Here is a 23,489-nt window from a genome sequence, read left to right on the forward strand (position 1 = left end):
CCACACTGACTTTCATAGCTGGACTATCTGTAAATATCTGACCTTCAGATCTGACATCCCATCACTTTGTCTCTCAATAAAATCCTGAGTTCATTAAGTGATCAGCTCTCTGAAAACCTATAAAGAGTTGGAACAACTTCCTGAACAACCTTTTGCACTTCCTTGCTGGATCGTTCAATCTCTTTTCTAACACAACAAAAACCCAACCGAATACAGCTTTCTGGTACAAAGCACTTAATGAAAGATGACTCCAGAACCTGAATCATTAAAATACAGCTACCTGCATCCATGCAGCCTCATACATGAACGCAGTATTTACATGTGTTTGAATGTAGGCAATAGCTTGTCCCTGAACAAAGGTAAGTATGCTAGGACAAGGTGACATTGGATGTTGCCCATCCTGAGATTCCATCATTTCTGTCAAAGTTTGTCTGACCTTACATTTGTGAGAGCAATTTCTGCGAACACATCTGGGGAATTGCTTGTTTGATATTCCCAGCCCTGTCTGCAAAATGACCCTCTAACACCATATCTCAAAGCAACCTCTGAGCATTTAATTTCCTGCACAAATAATTCTGCATGTAGGGCAGTGGCTGTCAAACCTTTGGCTGGCTGTGATCCAAAATGTCAAGAGATCTTTTTTACATCCCTCAGGTAAGTGACCACAATGATTTTCTGTCAGGTTCATAACATGAGAACCTCTAATTCACATATATTCACATATGTGCAGAGCAATCAGATATCTTGCTGCTACATGTACACAAGTTTACCATCTATCTAAAAACACTGCCCAATGACAGCATACAATTTGTTCCAGTCATTCAAAGCTTTGTTATTGCTAAATTCAGTTTACTATTGACAGAAGGAAAGTCTTTACCTCACTCTGTAGCATGTGGGCTTTTTTGGCCCATTTCATCTTCATGTCTTCTGGGAGTGCCGTAAATTCATGGAGTCTCTTTCTGTAATCTTGATCACTTGCTAAGGCCTGGGCTTTCCTTGCATGGACAAGATTCACCATGTCCATGGGCAGGTGGTACTGAGACCACACACCTTGGGATCCTTTCTTATATTCCTGTTCACTCTGTAACTTGGCAGCATGCAAGCAATGCAGCAACCTGGTATCATCCAGAACACTTCTGGCACCAATGTGCTTTCCTCTCTCCATCACAAAGTTGTATTTATACTGGTACTAAAAATAAAACAGGGTAAAAGTGAAAACGTGACAGACTTAGGCTGGCTGCTCTGGCTAAATAACTCAGGATAAAACACAGAAACATCTATGCTGACTGTAAAAACAGCCAGAGTATGCAGCCCTATGAAGTAATTTTTGAATCTCTCGTTGCTCTCAAATTTAAATATCACAGTAGTTGCAACATTTAAGTTAAGCACAATTCAATACATGCTTTGAATATCCTCTAAGCATTTGTCATGTTTAACCTCAGATCATGGACTTTCATTATCTCTCATAGTTATGATCCCATCATTAGGAATGAGAATGTAAGAGAAACAAACAAAAGAAGAAAAAAAAATCTATACAAAGAAACATATGCACTTTGTAGCCTTCAGATTTGCAAATGCCACCCAGCTATTTTAAAGAGTAAATTCAGTCTTCCTGGATCAATAACTATGTTCAGAAACCTAAGATGGTGGTCTGAACACAAGAATAAGCACCAGCAACCCCTCATTCTCATCTTAGCTGGGACTATAACTCTCCCTATGATCTTGCATTTATCCTCTCTGTGAAATAGTGATGATGATGATAATGATTATTTATACAGCATCAACAGGGTGCTTGGAACTTTAAAGGGAAGGCCTGGGCCCTGAAGAGTTCATAATGTAGTTGAAATGGGATAATAACACTTATCTACCACACAAGAGAGTTGTGGGGATTAAATTACAGTAGCTAATGTTTATAAAGTGCTTCGAAGATGAAGGGCCAAATTCAGATCTGTTGTAAGTGGATGTAATTCTATTATGGATTTGTACCCTTTAGAGCAGATCTGAAGCTGTAACCAAAAGCACTCTGCAAAATATAGTTAAGTATACATTACAGCTAGATATAGTTGCTTCACAAAACAAATGCACATGAAATAGATTCATATTTTATCATATTAGAGATAAAATATGCAACTAAATACTATACAAAAGAAATACTTTCTTTAATTAATTTTAGATTTATTGCCGTTTTTTTCTTGTTAAATTTCCTGAGATGAACTTGGGCTTTCTGAGAAACAGATACCACCTTGTCTGAGTGTTTTCCAAACAGCCACCTAAATGAGAGTATATTTTTAGGGGTAAGAAGATTTGTTCCCTCTGTTTCAGACATTAAGAAAACACGTGTACAGGAGAAATCACTAACTTTCACTTCCTAACCAGATAGTCAGCTCCTGATTTACAGAGATTCAAAGAATACTTCTTCTGACTTCATTTCAATTCAGGAGCCCTAAGCACTTCCAAAAGTCAGTTCAAAGCAGGATGGACAGAATTAGTGGGCACTTTATAATATGAGAAGCTAAAAGCCTGGAGAGGAGCAGAATCTCTCTGATTTATCTGTCTGCAAATACTTTAATTCACAAGCTATTTCCCACTGGAAGATGTTTAACTGAGCTTGGTTCCCGATTAGCAGTGATTCTTCCTTTTTTTTCCCCTTCTTCCTTTTTATTTTTTTTTTTAAATTCACACAAAGAATCTCATTCATAAGTAATATATTCTGTCTCACACTTGTCTCACATGGTTACAGAGTTGCTTTAATTCAGTAAAATCTGCTTTAGACATTGTTTTACATGAAGTTAACAGAAATTAGGCAAGATGGAAGGTTGAATCATTCAACTCACATCACTGGCAATTTCTCTGGAGGCCCTCGCAGTCTGGAAAGGGAGTGCTTCCGTTGTCAGCTTGTAGCCTTGAGCACGTAGATTATGCCAAGATTCCCTGTATTTTGCCTAAAGTAGGAAAGGCACATGTAGATTGCTCTTTCACTTTTAAATGCACAAAGGAACAAACAAAGGAACCCTCTTTCATTTGTAATTCTGAGTTACAGTCTCATTCCTCATAATCAAAGGATTTTTTTTTTTAATTGTCTTGAGGAAATCCTACTAACTTAGACAAAACAAGTCTTATTCTTTATGTAGATTTAATTTACAACTGTATGTATGCTAATGGAGATAAATATAATCAAATCAGGGAAAGCATAAATAGAACAGATCTAAAAAGTCCTCTACTTATCCATCTTTCTTGACATTGCACAACTCATCCTCCAACCCATATAAGAAATATAAAAACCTCTTACATCACTGAGATTGGCTGCATTTATTCTTGCCCGTGTAAACTCAGGCAGACCCAGCGTTGGTGTATAGTGATGCTGACTGTCCTCTCCTGCTGCTTTATAGAGACGCTAGAAAAGGGATCAAAAAAAACGATTGCAATTAATTTTCCAAAAGTTTCAGTAATGTAATAGCAGTGCTTAAGTTGTTTATTATTATGACAATTGTAATCAGACACTGCAAAAAACAGCTAAGAATCTAACAGTGCTACTGCATGTTTTTGCTTTTGTTTTTCTGGGCATGAAAAAAAAAGCAACTTTAAAATCAATTTTTATGCATATATCATGAAGCCTACCCACTGTGCTGTTAGTCTTGCATTTGTATAATCCCAGGAGGCCAAAAGTTGACCTAAGAACATTAAGGGCACCTTGAATGTGGGTTATTTAAAAGAGCTGGTGTTTCTGTAAGACTTGTCATATTTTCTAGCTTGGATTTTTTTATCCTCGCGTTATGGACAATTTTGGTTATTCATCTGTGGGTTTTCTCTTGTTTTTTTTGAAAATTAGAAAAAGGTTTATTTTTCTGGAGGCCTCAAAAGTGGACTGCATTATGCAAACGAGCTCCCTCAAGAACACCCCCCAGAAATGGTCTTTTAAGGCTTTGTTTCATGTAAAAACACATGATAACAGGACATATGGGCATATGGGCACTATTCAAGCTTTTTAAAAAGAGACTGAATTGAAGAATGGGATTAAATGTTTGTCTGGAAATAATAAAATGTGATTTAACTGTGCAAAAGCAGAATTCAGTGATGTTTGTTTCCTTTTTGATGCATTTTCTTTTAGAACAGGGTTGCCTCTTTCCCACTCCTCCATCCCTCTCTCTCTGCATTTTGAAAAGCATATTTTCTGATTCACGTTAGGAGAGCCTACCTCATTAGCAATCATATTGCTGAATTTTGCATGAAGGAGACCAGGAGAGTCTGTCACCGATGTGTACTTGAAGGAATGTGGCTGCTGACGATATTTACTCTGAGTTCATACACAAAGAAAAATGAACAGAATAACTAAATTGTCTTGTCAGATAAGGTATATTTTCTAACACTAGTACTTAAACACACTAGTAGTGTGTTTAAAACCCTACCTTGCAAAGGATATGTTATCTATTAACTCTTAGACTAATCTACCTTTTGCTTCTCTGAATCTGATGAACACAAGTCTCACAGGGGAAAAGTAAGGAACATGGTGTAAAACAAAAAAATAAACAAAGTGCTGCTATGTTGAATATAGTAATGAGGTTGTTTCACCCCTTGGTGCCATTAACCCTGGCTAGTGGAATTAAAGCAAAGGTAATCCAATCCTAAGAAAAGATGCTGCATAAGCCAAATGATCTTTTTTTTGGTGGGAATGATTAGGTTCCATCCAACCTATGGTGTTATGTGAGAATTGTGAACAAATTAACTGTAAGATCACTGCAAGAAGGGATGCATTCACTAGAATGCAACTCTGAAAAACATCCTTATTTTTCCTAATTTCATGTCTATCTGAATATGGGCAAAAAATCCATGATTTGAAACTAGTAGAGACTGTAAGAAGACAACACAACAAAGGAGAGAAAAATCCAGTTAAAGCAGTGTTTAAAAAAATAGCACATGAAGGCAGCAAGTGAAAAACAATCTAAGACTGCAAAGCAGAAGCCAAGCTGAGGACAGTGTAATGTACGGGGCACTCTGCAGTCTAATTTTGGAGAAACAGTACAAGGAGAGTCACAAGCTTATTTTTAGTTGAAAAACAGAGAAGAAAAACCACAACATTTTAAAACTAAAATAAATCACATAAACTAACACCCTCCGAGGTCTGAAACATGGGAGGAAAGATTTGTGAAAAGTTAGCGAGTCCTGCAAAACCTTGAATTCCATCAGGTTCACCTATCTGCAGTTAGAACATAATTGGTATGATCAAACGCAAGGGGAGGGAGCCTAGCATTATCCAGTGAGTCACTTTGCCAGCCCAGTTTAATGGAAAGACATCTGGCAAACTCTTGTTTGTAGTGGAGAAATCAAAAACCTCTTTTGTTACCTCACTGATGAGTTCAGAAGCTTTCTTCTTTCCTTCAATCTCTAGGGCCCCTGGAGTTATACATCCAACTCCTCGCATAAAGTTCATGTCAGACCGGTATAAATTCTAAGGAAAACCAAGCAGAAGTAATTACAGGTTTCCATTTGAGATGCCCTATATTTATTCATCCAAAAATACACAATAAGGTTATTCAAATAAATCCACTAAAATTAGTACCTACCACAGAGAGTTAAGATACTTTACCCTAGGTTCTTGTGTTTATGTGCATACAGCACTCACAGATCTACTGTACAGATGCAAGATTCTAAAGAGTACCAAGTCCCATGAACACTGAGTGATATTTGGGCTCCTAACTTCCATTTGAAACCTTGAAAATGCTTTTCCCAGATATATAAATTTCATTTGTATATGGTATATAAATGAAATCTACAGAGTACTTGTTTATAAATTTACATAAAAGAAATTTAGAAAAGTGCATGAAATATTAAAAAAGAAAGCTAGCAACTTCATAATAACTAGAATAGCAGACAAAATAAGCTTACTTTCAAACAATTTTGCATGGTCATAACATAAATAGAGAACACTACAAAAAAATACCACTGAGAGAACATATAGATATAGATAAAATATTTTCTAGACCACCAAATACAGCAGAGACTCATTGTATTACTTTTTCAAATGTTACCACTAGATTACAAGTAGATACTTCACAACAAATATTATTTCGTCTGATGATGAGATGAGTGATGATGAGGAGGGTTGTCTTATTTTCTGCTTCAAAAGAGTTATAAAGACCAAACAAGTAGTAATACACAGGTTTGCCTACTTGATGGATATGTGGAAATGCAAGTGCTTACTAAGTGAAGAATTAGCTTTTTTTAGGAGTTTTTGTTCAGACAAACACTCGTAATGGAAATGGACTATGCCTAGGAGAATAAAATCAGCTTTTCTTTCTATCCTCTCACGCATATGCTTGTCCAGTGCTAAGCTCTGGACTCAAAAGCACTGCAGTGCTGTGTATGGGAAATACCTTTGAGAGTCTGTAGATTAGAGAGGACAACAGTAGACCTCTCTCCTCACCTCTTGCCAGCTATTAGCCAGCTGATAAAGGAGGTAAATTCTGCACTGTGAGATGTTGCTGCCAATCAGCATCTGATTTCCCAAATCAGAAGATAGGCATGGAGGGAAATCTGCTTCAGAATCTCTGATTACATGTGTTTTCACTCCAGTTAGGGCAGCACAACCGCAGCTGATGTTAATAGTTGTTTGAACACAGTTGCCATCTTTAAGACTGTTGGCTGAAAATGTAGAACTTAGATACATTGGCATTCTGAGGCCAGGCTTGTTTATAAGATACAGTCCTTCCTGAGGACTCCTGAGGCAACTTAATTTCTTTAAAGCCCTTTGCTTAGGGCTTATTGCCTATTGACACTGCCTACCCTTGAATTTGTAAAGTGTTATCTAGGTAATTCTACTTAAGATCATGTAGTGAGCTACAATCGTCCTTATGAAAATTGCAGTGGTTATATCTTGGGCCACAGTGTACAGCTGTCTTACAAATCAGGTCAACTACAGGCATTTTTCTTGTGGAAGTGCACATTACTCCCACCCAGGTGCAAATCAACTCAAAATACCCATGGGTAAAGAGTTTTCATGGTTAGTAAGACCTTAAAAAGAGTAATTCATCAACAGTGCACTCATCCCCACTTGCTAACACTTCTCTGCCCCATCTAAGACTACCTTACCATGGTGCAACTACCTAACTACCTTACCTACCTACCTACCACTCTCTTACCATGGTGCTATCACACACATTGTACAACTGCCCAACAAAGAAAAGTCTCATTCCTGAATGTAATCAAGGGGGAACGGTTATTGTATATCCCTCAGTTGCCATGCAAATACATACCATCATCTGCCATGATTTGGAACAGAGCTATCTTGTATCAGACCCAACAGGGAAATATTGCTGAGATATTTTGCAATTACCTCACTCTGTAGTTTATATGCATTCTTGGCACACTGCAATCTCAGATCATCAGTCAAAGAAGTGTACTGGTGCAGCAGCTGTCTGTATTCTTGTTCACTGACCAAAGACTGGGCTTTCCTGGCATGTACCAAGTTTATCATATCTAGTGGCAGATGGAAGTGAGCCCTTGTATCCTCAAAACCTTGCTTATATTTCACCTATCAAATTAAAAACAGATCACATTTTATAATCACAGCATGGTAATCAGAATTCAAATTTTGATCAGAAGACACATTATCCATATTTCTTCAATTTTCCAGCATAAATTATTCTTTTTAAAAATATTTTTCTTCATCTGTTTAACTATACAGTGAAGAATCAATATGTGCAATTATAATATGTGGCACCCTACTTTCATCAAAATAGTAGCCATCTTTACTATATTTAATTAAGCTGAGATATAGTTTATTTTTATTTTTATTAATTGGACACATTAAATCTATAAATTATCAATCTGATAAAAGAATTCTTAATTTACTGCATTTCAAGAACGCACAACACAAGTTGAAGCTACTGCCTGAAGATAAAACACAAAAAGCCATATGTGTATTAGAATTAGTACAAATCCTTACTCAAAATATTTGTCATTGTATCCTGATTTGGCCAGCTTCATTTCAAAGTATTAAATATTATTTATTATTGGGGGGCGAAGGGAGGGTTATTTTTGTCTTCACTTCCCGTTTCAGGAAAAGAAAGCTGAAGAAATATTCAAAGATTTTTTTTTCATATGAAATTTTCTAATCAGATTATGCAAAAATTGAAAATCATCCAGATCTATTGATGGTCATCAAACTGACTTAAAGTAACTTCACAGATGAATGATTTATTCAGACAGTTGTTTTACCTATCTCAATCTACACATATCATCACACAAGAAAGAATCCCAGTGTAAGCCCACTGAAATCAAACAGTGTAATAAGAAGCTAGTCCAAAGCTGTCCATGAGGAATTAGGCACTGTTAAGAAATCAATTCCAAAACGTCCACATCTTCTTTCTTGTACTTACATCACTCTGCAGCGATGATGCATGAACTGAGTGAGCAATGTGAATATCACCATCCAGTCCACACGAACCAACCATCTGTCCTTTCATTTTCTCAAATGCCTCCTTATACTTGAGCTGAAAAAGAAATGGGAAAAAAACAAACATATGAATAGGAATGAAGAGAAGTAAGTATTAGAACTGTTAAAATCTGAATAAATGGATTTTCTTATTACAGAAGGAGAGCTATGGACAATAAATTCTGGCTATATTTAATATGATATCAAATTTGAATAAAACTTCAGTGGATGCTTGGGAGACTTCATCTGCAGAAATATTTAAATATTTTATCCTATTTAGAGAAAGTCACTCGCACACAAAAATATATAAATAAGCCAAAAACAATGAACACTTAAAAATAGTTTGGGTCAGTTACCTGCTATTACACAGGTGATGGAAGACAAGAACCTGGTGCAAGTGATCAGAATCAACCTGAGGAACCTTTCTCCATTAGCTCTCTAGCAAATTCAGAAAAATTAGTCACCTGTGCTTGAAATTAAACTATATCTCTCTACAACCTGCAATGGACACCCAAGACACACATTGAAGGGTAGAACTTCCTGAATAAGCTCTCTTCTCCAAAGTTTGGCTAGCTGACAGTGGCTGATATCTCCTGAACAAGCCCTATCCCCGTTAGTGTCTGTAGCCAAGTCAATACCTTAGGGAGGTTGGTCAGCTTTGCCTTAGTAAAGCTTCCTTTGATGGTTAACTTGATTGTGTCTGCACTTCCAAAAGCACAATAACTAACTAGGCTGAGGCCGGATGTCTCCCAGCTGCAGAGTTCACTGGACATGCTTTTTCCATCAAGAGTCACTCAGCAGAGCAGAAACACTCTGGAGTGACTGACATCTCCTACTGGACTATATCAGCAGTAAGTTCACCTACGTCACTTATGATTTCACCAGAAGCTTTTGCGGCCTGGAAAGGAATGGCATCTAGTTTCATTTGATATCCACCATCTTTCATCTTTCCCCAGGACTCCTTATAGCGAATCTAGGAAATACGGAACAGGACAGAAGCAGAGAGGCTGTTCAGAGGGTTGATACTGCAGCATTGTTTTTATCCGTGCAACATTACCAGAGTAGTTTCATTCTGTTCTAGCACAAACTGCTAACATAAATGAAAATGTCAATACACAACATGAATAATCAGATCACATGTGTTCATTCTTATCTTTCTAACTTACGAGAAGTTTGTTCAGAAGTTTGGTAAGAAATTTGATTTCTGATTTTACTTCATAAACACCTAGACCATAGATCATACACTGGTGAAAGGAAAAAATTAGTATGATTTCTGGTGTAGGATAAACAAGAAAGCACTATCAACTTTTTCCATTTTCCTTTAAAGTATTAAAGGTAAGATTTATACCTCACTGATATTCATGGAATTTAATTTGGCCAGAAGGAGTTCAGGAAAATCTGTTGTTGGTGTATACTGATGCTTTACACTCTCTCCATGTTCCTTGTACAGTCTCTGCAAAGAAATGAGTTTCAGTAGCAAGTATTGACTATCCATTCATCACCTAATTCAGACAAAAAATATTTTCAAATAGGAATGCAAAGACTATGGAAAAAATTACAACAGCATTAAACACAGGCAACTATATCAGTCAAAAAGTATTAAAAAAAACTTCTAGTGTTTGACAGCAGCTAGAGTATTTGAGAAGTTATGAGCATATAGATCAATTACTATGAAAGTTCATTTATCTGAACATTAATTCAATAAGACTTCCAACATACGTGAATAAGGAGAGGGACAATAAACAGTATTTATTAAGCCTTGAGAGGCCCACCAGCACTTCTGAAACTCCACAGGAATCTGGGGAGTTGAAGTTCCCCAAATACATCTTTCCAAATTTGTTCAATTTTAGTAGATGAATACTATGACAATTATCTGTGCAATTACTTCAATTTTATTTCCAGAGATAGTTGCAAGGGGGTTGGTCAATAGTCAATGGCAAGAAACAAAAAATTCAGAAGGTGACTGATCCCATCCTAAAGTGTCTATGTGGGCTACTCATATCAGTCTTTGGAGGAAGAACAAAGGGTTGGTTCAGAACTTTTGGATGTCTACAGACAGGTAAGAGGCATTCTATGAGGTTAACTGGAACTTCACCTACCATGGCTAATCAGATCACCTCCTTCAAATTATTTTTCTTTCCTCTCTTGGTTTATTCTTACATTAATATGGTAGTTTTCAGCCCAGTACAGATAGCCACTTTTTTTTGGCCTTTGGCCCATGTCTTGACCACCCAGCTTGCCTTTCCCAGGCTATTATTTCTGTGTGATGGGTTTGGGACCCTCTAGATTAGAACGAACATCTCACTGTTTCACCCTGCTGACGCTTTCTTTAGCAACTAGACCCACTTGTAATGCAGCTCCATGAGAGGAAAATTAATGAGAACTCCACGTGTGAAGAAGTAGAGCAGCAGACTGATTTTGACTGTGGCTCAGTGGAACAAAATGACTTTTATTTATCCTGCCTGAGATGTAAGCCTTTTGGATCTTATTAATTAGACCAAAGGCATAGACACTATAAGTATTACAATAGCATGTGTTTTACACAAAGTCTTTCATCTTCTTCTTCACTTTAAAAATATCTATTTTCACAATGAAACATCCTCTCATGTTTGAAACTTGTCTTTTTTGAGTGACTTTTGCTTATTATTTACTTCAGTATTATCCCAGTTAAGTCTACAATGGTTTTAAATCGCTCTTCTATTAAAAATAAACATGTTTAAACACTAAACAGCCTCAATTCTTCCCTTTAACATTTCCCCTTCTGGATTTCTCTCTCAGGAGGATGACAGTTTGAAATAATTTATTTTTTCTTCCTTGTCATGCTGCCTCACATTTTCTTTCCAAAGAATATGCAGAAATTGAAATTTGAAAGATCTGTTTGAAAAGAAGAAAGAACCCCATATATGTTCTTCCTCAATGAATCTCAAAAGGCCAACAGCCTCTAAAGGTCAAAGGTCAGTTTTACTCTTAAATTTTACTTCTGGGAAAAAAAAAAAAAAAAAGGACCGAAAGCCCTTTTTACATGAAATTCCCATTCACTTCAGTGGGATTACTATGACTTCCCATTCCAAGTTAGAAACATGCTCTTTGTGAGATGCACCACACCAGAACACAGAAGTTTCATGGTTCCCAAGGATAATCTCAGAGAAAGAAAGAGAGAGAAAGCCAGTGCTTCAATCAGGTCGTTCAAAGAGGATACCACTCTTATAATCATAATGTATATACATTATAACTTACATCCACAGCCTGGTTATAACTAATTCTAGCCTGGATCATCTCAGGAGTGTCTTTAATACTGGTAAACTTCAAAGCATATGGATGCTGACGGTACTTCTTCTGTTGAGCAGAAAAAAGATCAAAGCTGTGAATTTTGTGCTGCTCTTTCATGCTATTTGAAAGAGAAAAATCATAGGTTGCTGGAGATTAGAGTGAATTTGTGAACATAATTATTATTCCTCTTTCCTCATCTTTATGTCCTAGGTACTTTCAGATTAATATTTGTTTCGATTTAACAATAACCTTTTGCCAATTAATATTAAAGTATTTCTCCATAAATATAAAGAAAATATTTCAAAATCAGGTTCTGCCTACTAAAATACTCCAGGACTCAGGATTTTAAAATCTTTGTCAGATGGCTTCACATACAGTATGACTGATTACATTTTTTATTTATGGTTCCTTTAAGCAAGAAATTATATACAATTGTGGTATGTTAATGATGGCAGCAGTTAAATTTACTGTTTCAAGACTCAGGTTTCCTCCTAACTTACATATAGCAAATATGTGCAGTCATTAACATAGTACCTATTTGTTATGGTATGTGATATTAATTCAGCTTGTTTGAAAGGACCCACAGAACCTTCTCAGAAAACTTGTTATATATATACATAATTAAAATGAAGGCTGTTTGATGGGAAACTCATACTTTTTCCATATGGTCCAGTTTCTAAAATCTTCCTTCCTGCCTGAGTTGTCCTATACCCATCATAACTCTTATCTCTTGTCCAAATAGCACGTACTAAATTTTCCTGATGTCTGTGATGAACTCTCACGTCAATAAACATATAGTTTCCAAAAGAACCATGAATATCTCAGTGCTCAAGTTTAAAGGCATATCATCCTCCTTTAAACTGAGCTATGATCCACAGAAGCTTCAGACAACATCTTGATTCTTTAGAGAATAAATGACTATGTAAGACACATTCAATCTTTTAAGATATCACAAGCTTCTAAACAATGTTTTACTTTCAGAGAGAAAACCCTCAACAATGAGCAATCTTACTGAGTTTAAATGGGGACAAGAGTGGGGACACTGTTCTGTTCAGTTGTAGAGACAAATATGAGTTGACCAGAAAATCTCTACAAAAATTCTGAGAAATAATATTGCTTTTTAGTAGTAATACAAGTAATTCCTAGTTTGTATGTAAAAAGGAAGGAGATTCATACTCTTCTAAAATTTAGTACTCACAAAAAACGTGGACATAAACAACCTACCAGTTCAAATTTCTACATGGCAAACTCGCCACTACTGTACATCAAAATGGTATACCTATATATAGTTATTATCCCAGCTGACATTGGTGTACTAGCTTTTATGAAGCTACTTTGCTTTATAGCAGCTGAGGATCTAGTTTCTTGTGTCTAAGAAAAAACACCCTTCTTCATTGCAGATAATTGTACAGGAAAAAAAAAAGTAGTGTTAGGAATCAGGCAGATGTGGAAGAATAACCATGACACTACACCAGTGGTTATACTGTTATTCTCATTGAGCAAATGGACAGATGATTCCTGTATCACCAGTGGCTATCTAAAAATAAAAATAAAAAAAAAAAAAAACACAAAATTCAGTCTCCTAGTGCAGCAGATTTGGCCAATAGGACTCCTCCTGAAATAAGAGACAGAATACAATGAACCTTTTAACCATTTCCAGCAGTACCTCCTTTGAAGGCCTCATGGGACTGGCACAAATGTTTCTAGAGTTTGCCTTTTCTGTAAGTAGCACTGGCTACAGGGAGAAATGAGGATGAAAACTACTCAGACATATATATGTAGCTGCATACAGAGATATCTACATGAATTTCAATAGCTAACGTGAATATATCTGGAAAAGGAGCAAGAAGGAATGTGTATCCATTACAAAAGAAGGTTCTTGGTCCAATGACTGCATCTTTTCATCATCTCTCCTGTTTTGCTTCATTAAAAAGGTAGGCTAGTGGGTAGCAATTGAGCACTGTTTGATTGCCATTATTATTCATAATATCATTTGTCACCTACTTTGTTTTTGCAAAGGCTATATGGGCTCCTACTGGTGTGTGTTTGGTATCTGGTTTCCCTCTAATTACCAGTCCTATCCCTGGTTTTGAGGGCTTTCATGTGGTATGCCTTTTTCTTTCCCCTTTGAGTGGAAATTATTTTAATTTTATACAGACATTTTGCACACATTATGCAGCAAATTCTGTTGCATGCTGTCATGAAATCTCACCTCACTAATGAGTTCTCCTGCCTTCTTAGCTTGCTCCACATTTAATGACCCAGTGGCTATCCATCCAGCTCCTTTCATCCAGTTCAAATCTGCTCTGTATCGGTTCTGACAAAGGAAAAATCATCCTATTGTTGGTGTTCATACACTTAAAATGGCATTAAAGGATTCAGAAATCTCAGGAACAACATCCAAGTCAAATTAGTTCCCGCTTGTGTTTTATTTGCTATTGAGCAGTTGCAAGGAAAGCAAAATAAATTACAGAATGAGATAGCAGTATCAGGACTCACCAGCACTTGTGCAATGTACTTTGCAAGGCAATTTGTAGAAGAGGCCTACGCCTTACTGTCATTTGTAATTTTTACACTAATTTAGCAAAAAAAGAAAATCAGTTCCACTGTACACAGCATCAGGTGTGCGCTGTTTAGAAGATTATTCATGATTTGCAATTATATGTAAATGACAATTACCATTTCCTAACCCTTAACAATTTTGCTGTCCTGGAGGGAAAGCATTTTGTTGTTTGTTTTCCATGTGTCTATAAGGAGCAAGTGTACAGATGTGCTTCAGTTTCCTCACAAAACCTCTTCTACTAACAGCCTACTAAATTCCAAAAGCTTGTACAAGCTGTACAGCTGAGTTTCTCAAAGAAGCCAGAAGCATTTCAGCACCTCAACAAGACCATATCTATCTTAGTTTCTTTTAAAAGTTCTGAGTTAAAACCTCAGGATGGCAGACTGACTTAGATTAACTACATACAGCGTCAAACAGTGTATCTGATGGTTACAGCTGAGTACATGGTCTCCACATGGACTTTTATCAGCATTTTACATAAATTATTTAACCTCCCTATACATTAGGTAAAATAAATAAATAAATGTACATCATATGTGATTAATAGGGTTTTATTAATGTAAGCTTTGAAGAAGCTATGATCATAAGTATGATCATAACTCCTCTCAAAAACACTGAACACCTTAAATATGTCTCTTGAGCAAAGAAGTGGTTGTTAATTGCTCTTTTAATATTAGCTATTTAATGGTTGAAAAATTAAGTGCATAAATATGTCATGGCATTAAAAAGTATAAACATCCAAAGAAACTCAGCCCTAAATATTTGAAAGAGTTGAATGAAAGTGTTGAAAGTTCTGGACTTACATCACTTTGCAATCCATAGGCCCACTTGGCCCACGCCACTTTCATGTCAGTAGGCAAGGCAGTGTAGTGATGGAGGGCTGTCTTATATCCTTTGTCTGTAGCCAAATTCTGAGCCTTTTTGGCATGGACAAGGTTAACCATATCCATAGAGACGTGGAACTTATTCTTCGTGTCCTCAAATGCCCTCTTGTACTCCAGATCACTCTGCAACTTTGACATTTGAAGGGAATGAGCCATTTTTGAATCTTCCTCCGCAGCTTTTACTCCAATCAGCTTACCCTTCATCTTCTCATAATCTTCCTTATATTTAATCTGTGAAGAAGAAAATAGACCATGAGGAAATGATCTAAGCTGTGAAACTGACACCTTTGCTAGCAGTAAAGCAATGGTGTATCAGTGTTGTGGCATCCTGGGTCCCCAATACAAGGAGTCCATTTGCAAAACAAAGAACTGGAATGCCTTAGAAATTAATGTCTACAAAGAATAAACCCTATCTCAATAGTAATATGCTCTCAAAAAGCTCTAAGAAATATATTCTTTTTGGTTATCTTTAGAAAAAGCAATATTCTATATGCACTGATGTCCAAAGAATCTTTCGGGGATTTTCTGGCCACCCATAGATGTATTAAGTTACTAAGTTTCATAAGAGAACCCCACTTTGAGTTCTAAAATTCACCCTCTGGTCAAAATGAGAATAGGAAAACATAGTCAGCAAGTAGGGAATAACCGAATTGCTCAGAGCAAGCCTTCTGAATTATTACGGAATACCATTCACCCAGACAACTACTCCATTGCTCTTTAGCATGAATCAAGGAGGGTGGCTCAGGGCACTGAGACAGATGTGACACGTCCCTGACACTCTGGTAGCAGCCTGGACTGTCAGCTGTCCTAATGACAAAGAACCCTGATGGAGTCCATACTCACATCACTTGCCAGATCCCTCTTTGCTTTAGCTGTCAAGAATGACAAAGCATCCAGACGAAGCACAAATCCTTTTTTCTTCTGCTTCTCCCAGCTACTTCTGTACAGTTTCTGAAGAGATGACAATAACACAGTGTTTTTATTACTATCAACATATTCTACTTGTTTTATAGTCAGAGTGGAAGTTGCCAAGTAATATCAGACTTTCATATGCTCCATGACCATCGACTATGTGTAAGGATCTGATCCTGATCATACCTCACTGATATTGGCAGCATTTGCTTTGGCGAGGATGAAGAAAGGATCATCTTTTGTGATGGTGTACTGATGAAGAAACTGCTCCTTTCCTGACCTGTAGGCAACCTGTCCACAGAAAGCAAGTGTGGTTAACAAACAACAGCCCATGTTTAATTCTGAAGAAATAGTGATTGAAACACTCCAAATATTCAAGGATTTGTTAGGGTTAATTTATTTGGTGAGTCAGTCTTTAGCTTCATGACTTTTTTTGTGTGTCAAGTCTGAATTTAAAAGCTAACCCACAGAGCCAAGTTGGCCTAATTACTCATGGTTAAATTTCAAGGAAGCAGTGAAAAAACATGCATATCAGGATACTTTAATTCTTCTTCCTAAAGTTAGTTACTTAACTGCCTATAAAGCTGATATTAATTCATAGCCTATACAAAATGTCTATAAGAATATATTTCATTCAATATTAAACTGCAGCTACTTTTTAGGTGGAATGAAAGAGTTTAATAGGACATAAAATAGTCAGTTTTAGGCACAAAATGAAGAACACTAAGCAGTCCAATCTGCAGAGAAAATGTGTGACCTAAATATAATTGCTGACATAATACTCCAGCATTTAAATGAAAATATAAAGGTCCTTTTTATGATCCAAGTAGCAAACAACTCTATTTTATATCCCAGAGCAACTTCAACAGAGAAGTTAGCTGCTCTGTTTCAGAACCCCATAAAGCTGTCGGCAGAGCAATTGAAAAGCTATGAAAAGATGTACCATTTCATGAAGTGTTATATTTCTTATTATCTCATGGAAAAAAAAAAAAAAATATTCCTAGTATAAAGCCCTAAATTCAGCATTACTATTCCACCTTCAACACATGTTCAGAAAGCTAGCATTATCCAGTGCATAGAAGATAAATAATAGCAGTCAGGAGACCAGCACTCTCCTCTGATTCACACTGGTGTTATCTTTGAGACACACAGCACTCATCCAAGTAAGTGCGAGGTTTTTCTTGATGCAAAGGAACAAAAGAAGGAAACAAGGTAGTTGCCAGAAAAAAAAAAAATAATAATAATAATCATGAGGCAATAATGTTTCATTCATGTAACACCCGTATTTTCAGTTCTGACTGTAGATGGAGCCGACTGTATCTTCAGTTAAAGAAAGAGCCCATTAAAATGCAATCCCCCCCCCCCCCCCCCCAATAAATAAATAAATAAATAAACAAACAGCTTGGTGAGTCACCTCTGTTACAAAATTAGTTGGTCAGTAATTTTAACACCAGGTTCCCTTTCTTTTGGAAACTTAAAAGGGTTGCTGTCAGCTAGGTCCTGCTAGGAATTCTGCAATACCATCTGCCAGGGTGACTGGGCTCTAGGGGAGGCTAGGGAGCATTCTGAATGCATCCAGTTTGGGAAAATATGCCTATTTTATTATTTTACTAAAAGTACCTTAGCAGCAACAGCTAAAGAATGTGTCATCTAACATGGCCAATGCAGTTTTAGATAGTCTGACAGGGCCCTCAGTGGAGAGGTGCACAGAACGTGGGGTGGATGTACCTCAGTTTCTGTGCTGATGTCTACTTAGCTTTGAAGCACTGCCTGAGGATCAGCTTTACTTTCTCATGGATAGCCAGTTTCTGTGCAGATGACATTAATGTCACAGGAATATTCAGGCAACTTCTCATTAACACATTTCAGCCATACTTGAATCCTGCCTGCACCACTCACGAGTTTGTTGCCAAGGCTGTCTTGTAGAGGTATCGCCTCTCTTTCTCTGGCCACTGACATCATTTATGAGAAGCCTGGCTTGCAAATTTCTGTTCCCCTTTTTTAGGGGGGGCAATTGTTGTTCTAGTTCAGAAAATTCAATGAGAGAATTCACGTAATCAACAAATAAAACACTTAGAAATAAATCTCAAGAACTTCCAGAGGTTGAAAGCTTTCATGGCGAGCTCTTCTTCCCCTCCTCTCCCACCCTCAGCATATATATCAAGAGAAAACTACTTGCAAAGAGAAAATTATGGTCAAGGACTTACATCACTTTGCAGTTCCTGGCTTTTCTTGGCATGTTTGATCTGAGAACTGTCCGCCACACTGGTGAACTTCAGAGCATCAACCTTCTGTCTGTATTTTTTCTAGACCAAATTAAAGCGGGTTACACAAAAGTTGCTTTAACATTTACCTTCCCACAAAATGCAGTGTTTTCAAAAAGCATATGACCGATAGAACCAGAAGTCTGCTGTCGATTCCCAAGGCAGTTTTGGCATAAGTATCAGCAAAAAAAAAAAAAAAAGCTTCCACATAATATACACTGATAGTGTCTCCTGCTGAGAGGACCACAGTGGCAAGGAGGTTAGTGTGAGAGCATGCCAGATGCAGTGCTGCTGTCACTGCAAGCAGAGATAATCTTTGGTGGCAGAGGTATTTGCCACATATCTTACAAGATCTTGGCTGCAATCAGACTGAAAAGTGCTCTTTACAAACTGGCTGTCTTAAGTCAGGGCCCATGAGAGCCTGTGAGCTACGCAGTCAATATTACTATCTCATTTTCTTACGTGACACTTCTCAAGCATAGGCATGTGGTGTTCAAATCAGTGAACATACGAGCTATTTTTCAGTTTTACATTTGTAATTTATCAGTTAAATTAGAATGGGAAATTTCAGTGTCTTGAAATTAATTGTAATTCAAAATCTTCCCCACCATCAGCTGAGAATAACACCCATTAGAGCCCAACACAAAGCTCAGGTCTTGGATATGGAATGAAACATCCTGCTCCATTCATCTCTGGTGCCAATACTTAAATGAAATCTACTTGCATAGCCAAATTTGCATACAGACTAATATTTCTAGCTTGCTAAATAAGACTTCCCTTACTTTATTTTATTTTATTTTACACCTGAAACACACTAAAGAAAGAGGAAAACCTCCGTTAACTTCATCAGCCCTTGGATCAGGCCTGTTTTGTGTCCACACCTCTGCCCAAGTCTTCTGCATCACACATTTCAGAGCAAGCTAAGCACTTCTATCTATCTTTGAGACAGTGCAAGGAAATTCAGCACATCTTTTCAAGACCACAGAATAAGAGGGGAGACCAGCCAAACACTTCTGGCATACTTTAGTCAAATTCCTGTATTAACAGTTCCACAACAAGGTGGGGCTTTCCACCTAGGAGAGGTTTAATTGCATTTTTGCATTATCTGGCATTTCAGGAGAGAAATCCTTCTGTTTGAACTAATGGGTGAACAGATCAGTTTATGCTGTGACTTTTCTAGGGGAACACAAAACAGAAGTTAAAAAAGCATGCAGAACTTCAAAGAGGTGCTCATCACTTTGTTTTAGGAACCTGGAAGGGAAGGAGGCAGATTAAAACCAGCATGTTTTGTCACATATCATGGAACACAATGTAGTGACATTCTGCAAAGAAATGACAAAATGCCAGGTAAGAGATCTCTAAAAAATATCCACCAGTCTCCAGTTTAAGTCACTGTCAGCCATCTCTTGGCCTTACACAGCACTGAAATGAAAAAGCAGATCATTATGGATTAAGTATTGGTGGAAGTGATTATTACTACAGCACACCACAGCAGTAGATGTCAGTCTATCTCTAGCAAGACACTGGATCTAAGAGTTGCTGCTCTTCTTTTGTTTCGAAGAAGTATTTTTTTTCCCTTTACTGTAGCAGTGAGAGGATGTCAGAGACCCAAGGTATCAGAGAGTGTGATCTCCAGTAACTAACTGGCTTCCGTTCCTTCCTCCAGCACTAAGTGGGATTTTAACCTTCTTGTCAAGCTTCCCCTAATTTATTCATCTTTCTATCCTCTAGTTTCCCCAGCACTAGTGAAACAACTCAACCATACCTAAGCAGCTGAGGAAGTGTACTTCCATAAGGTTAATGGCAGTGTGGAACCATGAATTAGTCAAGGGAAAGTGATGAAAAGTAGCACAAGCTGAAACTGCCGGTAAAGTTACAGCTCTTATTTGCTGAAGAGCAGAAAATTTCCAAACATGGCTGTCAAATATCTAATTTTTCAGCACTGTTCCTTAGAATTCTACACATTACATGTAGCACATCCTATAGGAAATTCTGATTCCTTTCCATGCTGTTCTGCAAAATCAGTACATGAATGAAAAGAGATGAAAGCACAATTATGGGGACTTTTGCCTCACGATCTTGACAGAAATCAATAATCATATAATGGGAAAATGTTTTTTAACCTTGGTTCCAGGATCTCCTAAACTGTAGGATATCTAAATTATGTCCTTTCAATATAGGAGTTCCTTATCTATTCCACATGATGCAGTGGAATAAGCATGCATAAGCCTCTGAACAAACAACAGACAGAAGGCTGAGTACTCTGCTTACCTCACTGACCAAATCTCCTACATTTTTGGCATGTTGTATATTAAGACTTCCTTCTGTGATACACCCAACTCCTTTCATCCACATCAAGTCTGACCTATATTGAAGCTGTTGAGGGAAAAGGACATTTATTAGCATGGGGGACACAGGTACAATGTTTGCATGTGAACATGTGCACACTTGCCAGTTTCAAAAAACATTTTGAAGACATTTTTAAAAGTCATAGTGCAAATCAAGGAGTGTCCACGTGAAATAAGAATGTCAAATTCTGAAAAAAAGTTTATAGACATTTATATTGCTTGTAATACTTAGGCTGAATATATATTAACTTACATCACTTTGGAGTCCATAGGCCTTCTTGGCCCATTTCGTCTTCATATCTTCTGGAACCACTGTGTATTCATGGAGTCTCTTCCTATAATCCAAGTCACTAGCAAGTGCCTGAGCCTTTTTAGCATGCCTCAGGTTTACCATATCCATAGGCAGATGGAAATGAGTCTTACTCTCCTCAAAATCTTTTTTGTAGGCAATCTAGAAACAGAAGGAATGAAAATAAGTTGTCTGTATCAGTGTATGGCACAGTCAAGCCTATCTTAATTGTCCAGTCTTGTTTGTTTCCATATTAGGAAAAAAAAAAATTAAAATCAAGTCCTATGAGGAATCCATAAAACATCTGGCAGAATTACTTTTGTAGTCTCTGGAGACACCCCCTCTATTACAGTACATCTTACTTTATACTATATTTTTATCTGCTTGAAAGTTCTGTGTAGAAGTGGTTATACTGAGGTTTTAATAGGATGATGTTATTTTCCTGCTCTGAAATTAGGACATCATCAATGCAAAATTCCCTAGGGGAACAAAAATATTGTGCAATCATTGTACATTAACAGACTGAGGAAGGAAAACAGTTTCTGTCAAAGGCTTCCAATTCTTATAGTTAAACATCAGTAGCAGTGGTAGGTCAGGTATTGGTTGCTGAAAGATTCATAATTACAAAAAACACCTTTTGAGTAAGGGAAATAAATAATTTACCTCACTACTCATCTTGGCCACCTGCAGAGAGTGCAAAAGTCTTGAATCTTTGGTTCCAATTGCTTTTCCTTTTGTTTTTTCATATTCTTCTTTATACTTAATCTGTGAAAAAAAATAGTTTAAGTCAAAGAACATTTTTCACTTACCTCAGAGATAAGCAATATGTTTTTCACTGATGATTTGGGTGGTCAAAATTTAGAAGAGTTTAGTCTGATTTGCATCTTGTCACTTCACATTTCCCAGACTTTCTCAGAAATTCCCCAAATCACAAAATTGGTATTACTTATGTTGTCTTTAACCTTATTCTTTAAGGCTCACTCCTCTGAGATGTATGTGTTTGCAGACTTTTAAAGTCATTTAAATAGCTAAATAATCTGGTTCTTAAACCAATCGTGTAAAAATCAAGCAAGAAATCCAAGACTTGATTTTCTTAATGAGATAGGAGAGCAGCTGAGTGAGAATAAAACTCTTGTATTCTCTTCCATTCTTAAGAGATTTCTGAGTCATCTTCATTGCTGAACACTTCCCAACTACAGACAAAGTTTCTTCCTTTTCTACCTCTCCAGAGGCTAAGAATTGTGAGATAAGTTGTTTAAAAACAGTTAGTTTGGATATATATATATTTACTATGCATGTGTTTGTGTTAAAGAAACAGACTAAAGAAATACACAGTCTTTTGCAGTGGATGATAACAGCAATTTTGAAGCTGTAAATAATTCAAGACCTTGAATTTTAATATGAGAGGATTGAGCCATTGTCCTTTTGCAAACTTTGTTCCCTTCCATACACATATTTAAAAAAATAATAATTTCAGAGAGTGAATTTTCATAGCAGAGTCTGAGAAAGTTTCCAGCTGTTCATCTGCCTTTAAAAAAGATGAATGCATGACAGCCGAATGCAGGGCTGAAACACCCAGGTGAAGTGAGCTAAGCTTTATTTCCCTGTGCTACAGCAACTTATGTAAAGAATAATTCCTAGGTAATTAAATGTAACCTACATCACTGGCAAGATCCCTTGAAGCTTTTGCAGCAAGTAAAGGCAGGGAATCAAGTTTCATTTCAAAGCCCTGGCCCTTACTCTTCTCCCAGCCTTCTTTGTACTTAACCTGAGAACGGAAAGACAGCAACATGTTACTAACACATGAACACACAAGATCTTCAAATGAGCATGAGAATGACTAAGAGCAAAACACAAGTATAAATACTCTCTGCCCACAAACTAGAACATTATTAAATCACAGTTTGTTATAATTTTTTGTTAATTAATTGGTTAAGATTGAATCAAGAGTTTTATTATTGCAGTTGAGAGTCATTTTAAATCCCAGAACTTGCACCAGGTTTGCATGCATAGCTCTTGTTTTTTCTTGGCATGGAGGAGGGAAAGGTTTCCAAAAGTGGTTTTGTCTAAATATGCAAATACTGTAGAGTAATAGCAGCTGATCTCCAGGGAGGAACAGCTGGTGCTGTTCACACTACATGTTTCAGACATCACACTACACGTTTCTGGATTTTTATTTTCCCATCACACTGCCAAACTAGAGCTAGTGATGGGAAAATCACATTTAACTTCTGAAAGTTAATGGAAGCTAAAGCACTAGTTATTTAAACTCTTTTTCAAGGTTCCACTTTAAATTCCATTAGATCAGGATCAAGTATGCTTGCATGCATACAACTTCAACCGTGAGCCTCTGAATTCTGGATGTAGTTGTTTTTTTGTTTGTTTGTTTTTGTTTTTTACTTTTTTGATAATATCTAATGCTGAGCATGCATCCCAACACATTATAGCCACAAAGAGTGTTTCTCCACAGCACAAAAGAAACTCACATATAACTTAGGCGTAGAATAAAATGTATGAATATGCCATGA

General features: G+C 36.9%; 1 protein-coding gene across 5 annotated transcripts in view; it reads right to left on the reverse strand.

Moving 5' to 3' along the window:
• The window catches only part of NRAP (nebulin related anchoring protein), a 50,583-nt gene that overhangs the window by 7,215 nt on the left and 19,879 nt on the right, over positions 1-23,489 (reverse strand). For 2 of the 5 annotated variants that reach the window (XM_035330130.1, XM_035330128.1), the window contains exons 17-35: positions 22,622-22,729; positions 21,625-21,726; positions 20,926-21,123; positions 20,596-20,700; positions 18,268-18,366; positions 16,247-16,351; positions 15,992-16,099; positions 15,068-15,379; positions 13,914-14,018; positions 11,669-11,767; positions 9,780-9,884; positions 9,297-9,404; positions 8,376-8,489; positions 7,331-7,528; positions 5,342-5,446; positions 4,196-4,294; positions 3,290-3,394; positions 2,835-2,942; positions 878-1,189 (exon numbers count right to left, since the gene is read on the reverse strand). In XM_035330130.1, the coding sequence (XP_035186021.1) occupies positions 878-1,189; positions 2,835-2,942; positions 3,290-3,394; positions 4,196-4,294; positions 5,342-5,446; positions 7,331-7,528; positions 8,376-8,489; positions 9,297-9,404; positions 9,780-9,884; positions 11,669-11,767; positions 13,914-14,018; positions 15,068-15,379; positions 15,992-16,099; positions 16,247-16,351; positions 18,268-18,366; positions 20,596-20,700; positions 20,926-21,123; positions 21,625-21,726; positions 22,622-22,729 (2,595 nt within the window). The remainder of the gene's footprint in view (positions 1-877; positions 1,190-2,834; positions 2,943-3,289; positions 3,395-4,195; positions 4,295-5,341; positions 5,447-7,330; positions 7,529-8,375; positions 8,490-9,296; positions 9,405-9,779; positions 9,885-11,668; positions 11,768-13,913; positions 14,019-15,067; positions 15,380-15,991; positions 16,100-16,246; positions 16,352-18,267; positions 18,367-20,595; positions 20,701-20,925; positions 21,124-21,624; positions 21,727-22,621; positions 22,730-23,489) is intronic. The other 3 variants (XM_035330129.1, XM_035330131.1, XM_035330132.1) reach the window with 3 other exon arrangements.

This window comes from Oxyura jamaicensis, chromosome 6 (assembly GCF_011077185.1).
Source record: "Oxyura jamaicensis isolate SHBP4307 breed ruddy duck chromosome 6, BPBGC_Ojam_1.0, whole genome shotgun sequence".
Lineage (NCBI taxonomy): Eukaryota > Metazoa > Chordata > Aves > Anseriformes > Anatidae > Oxyura > Oxyura jamaicensis.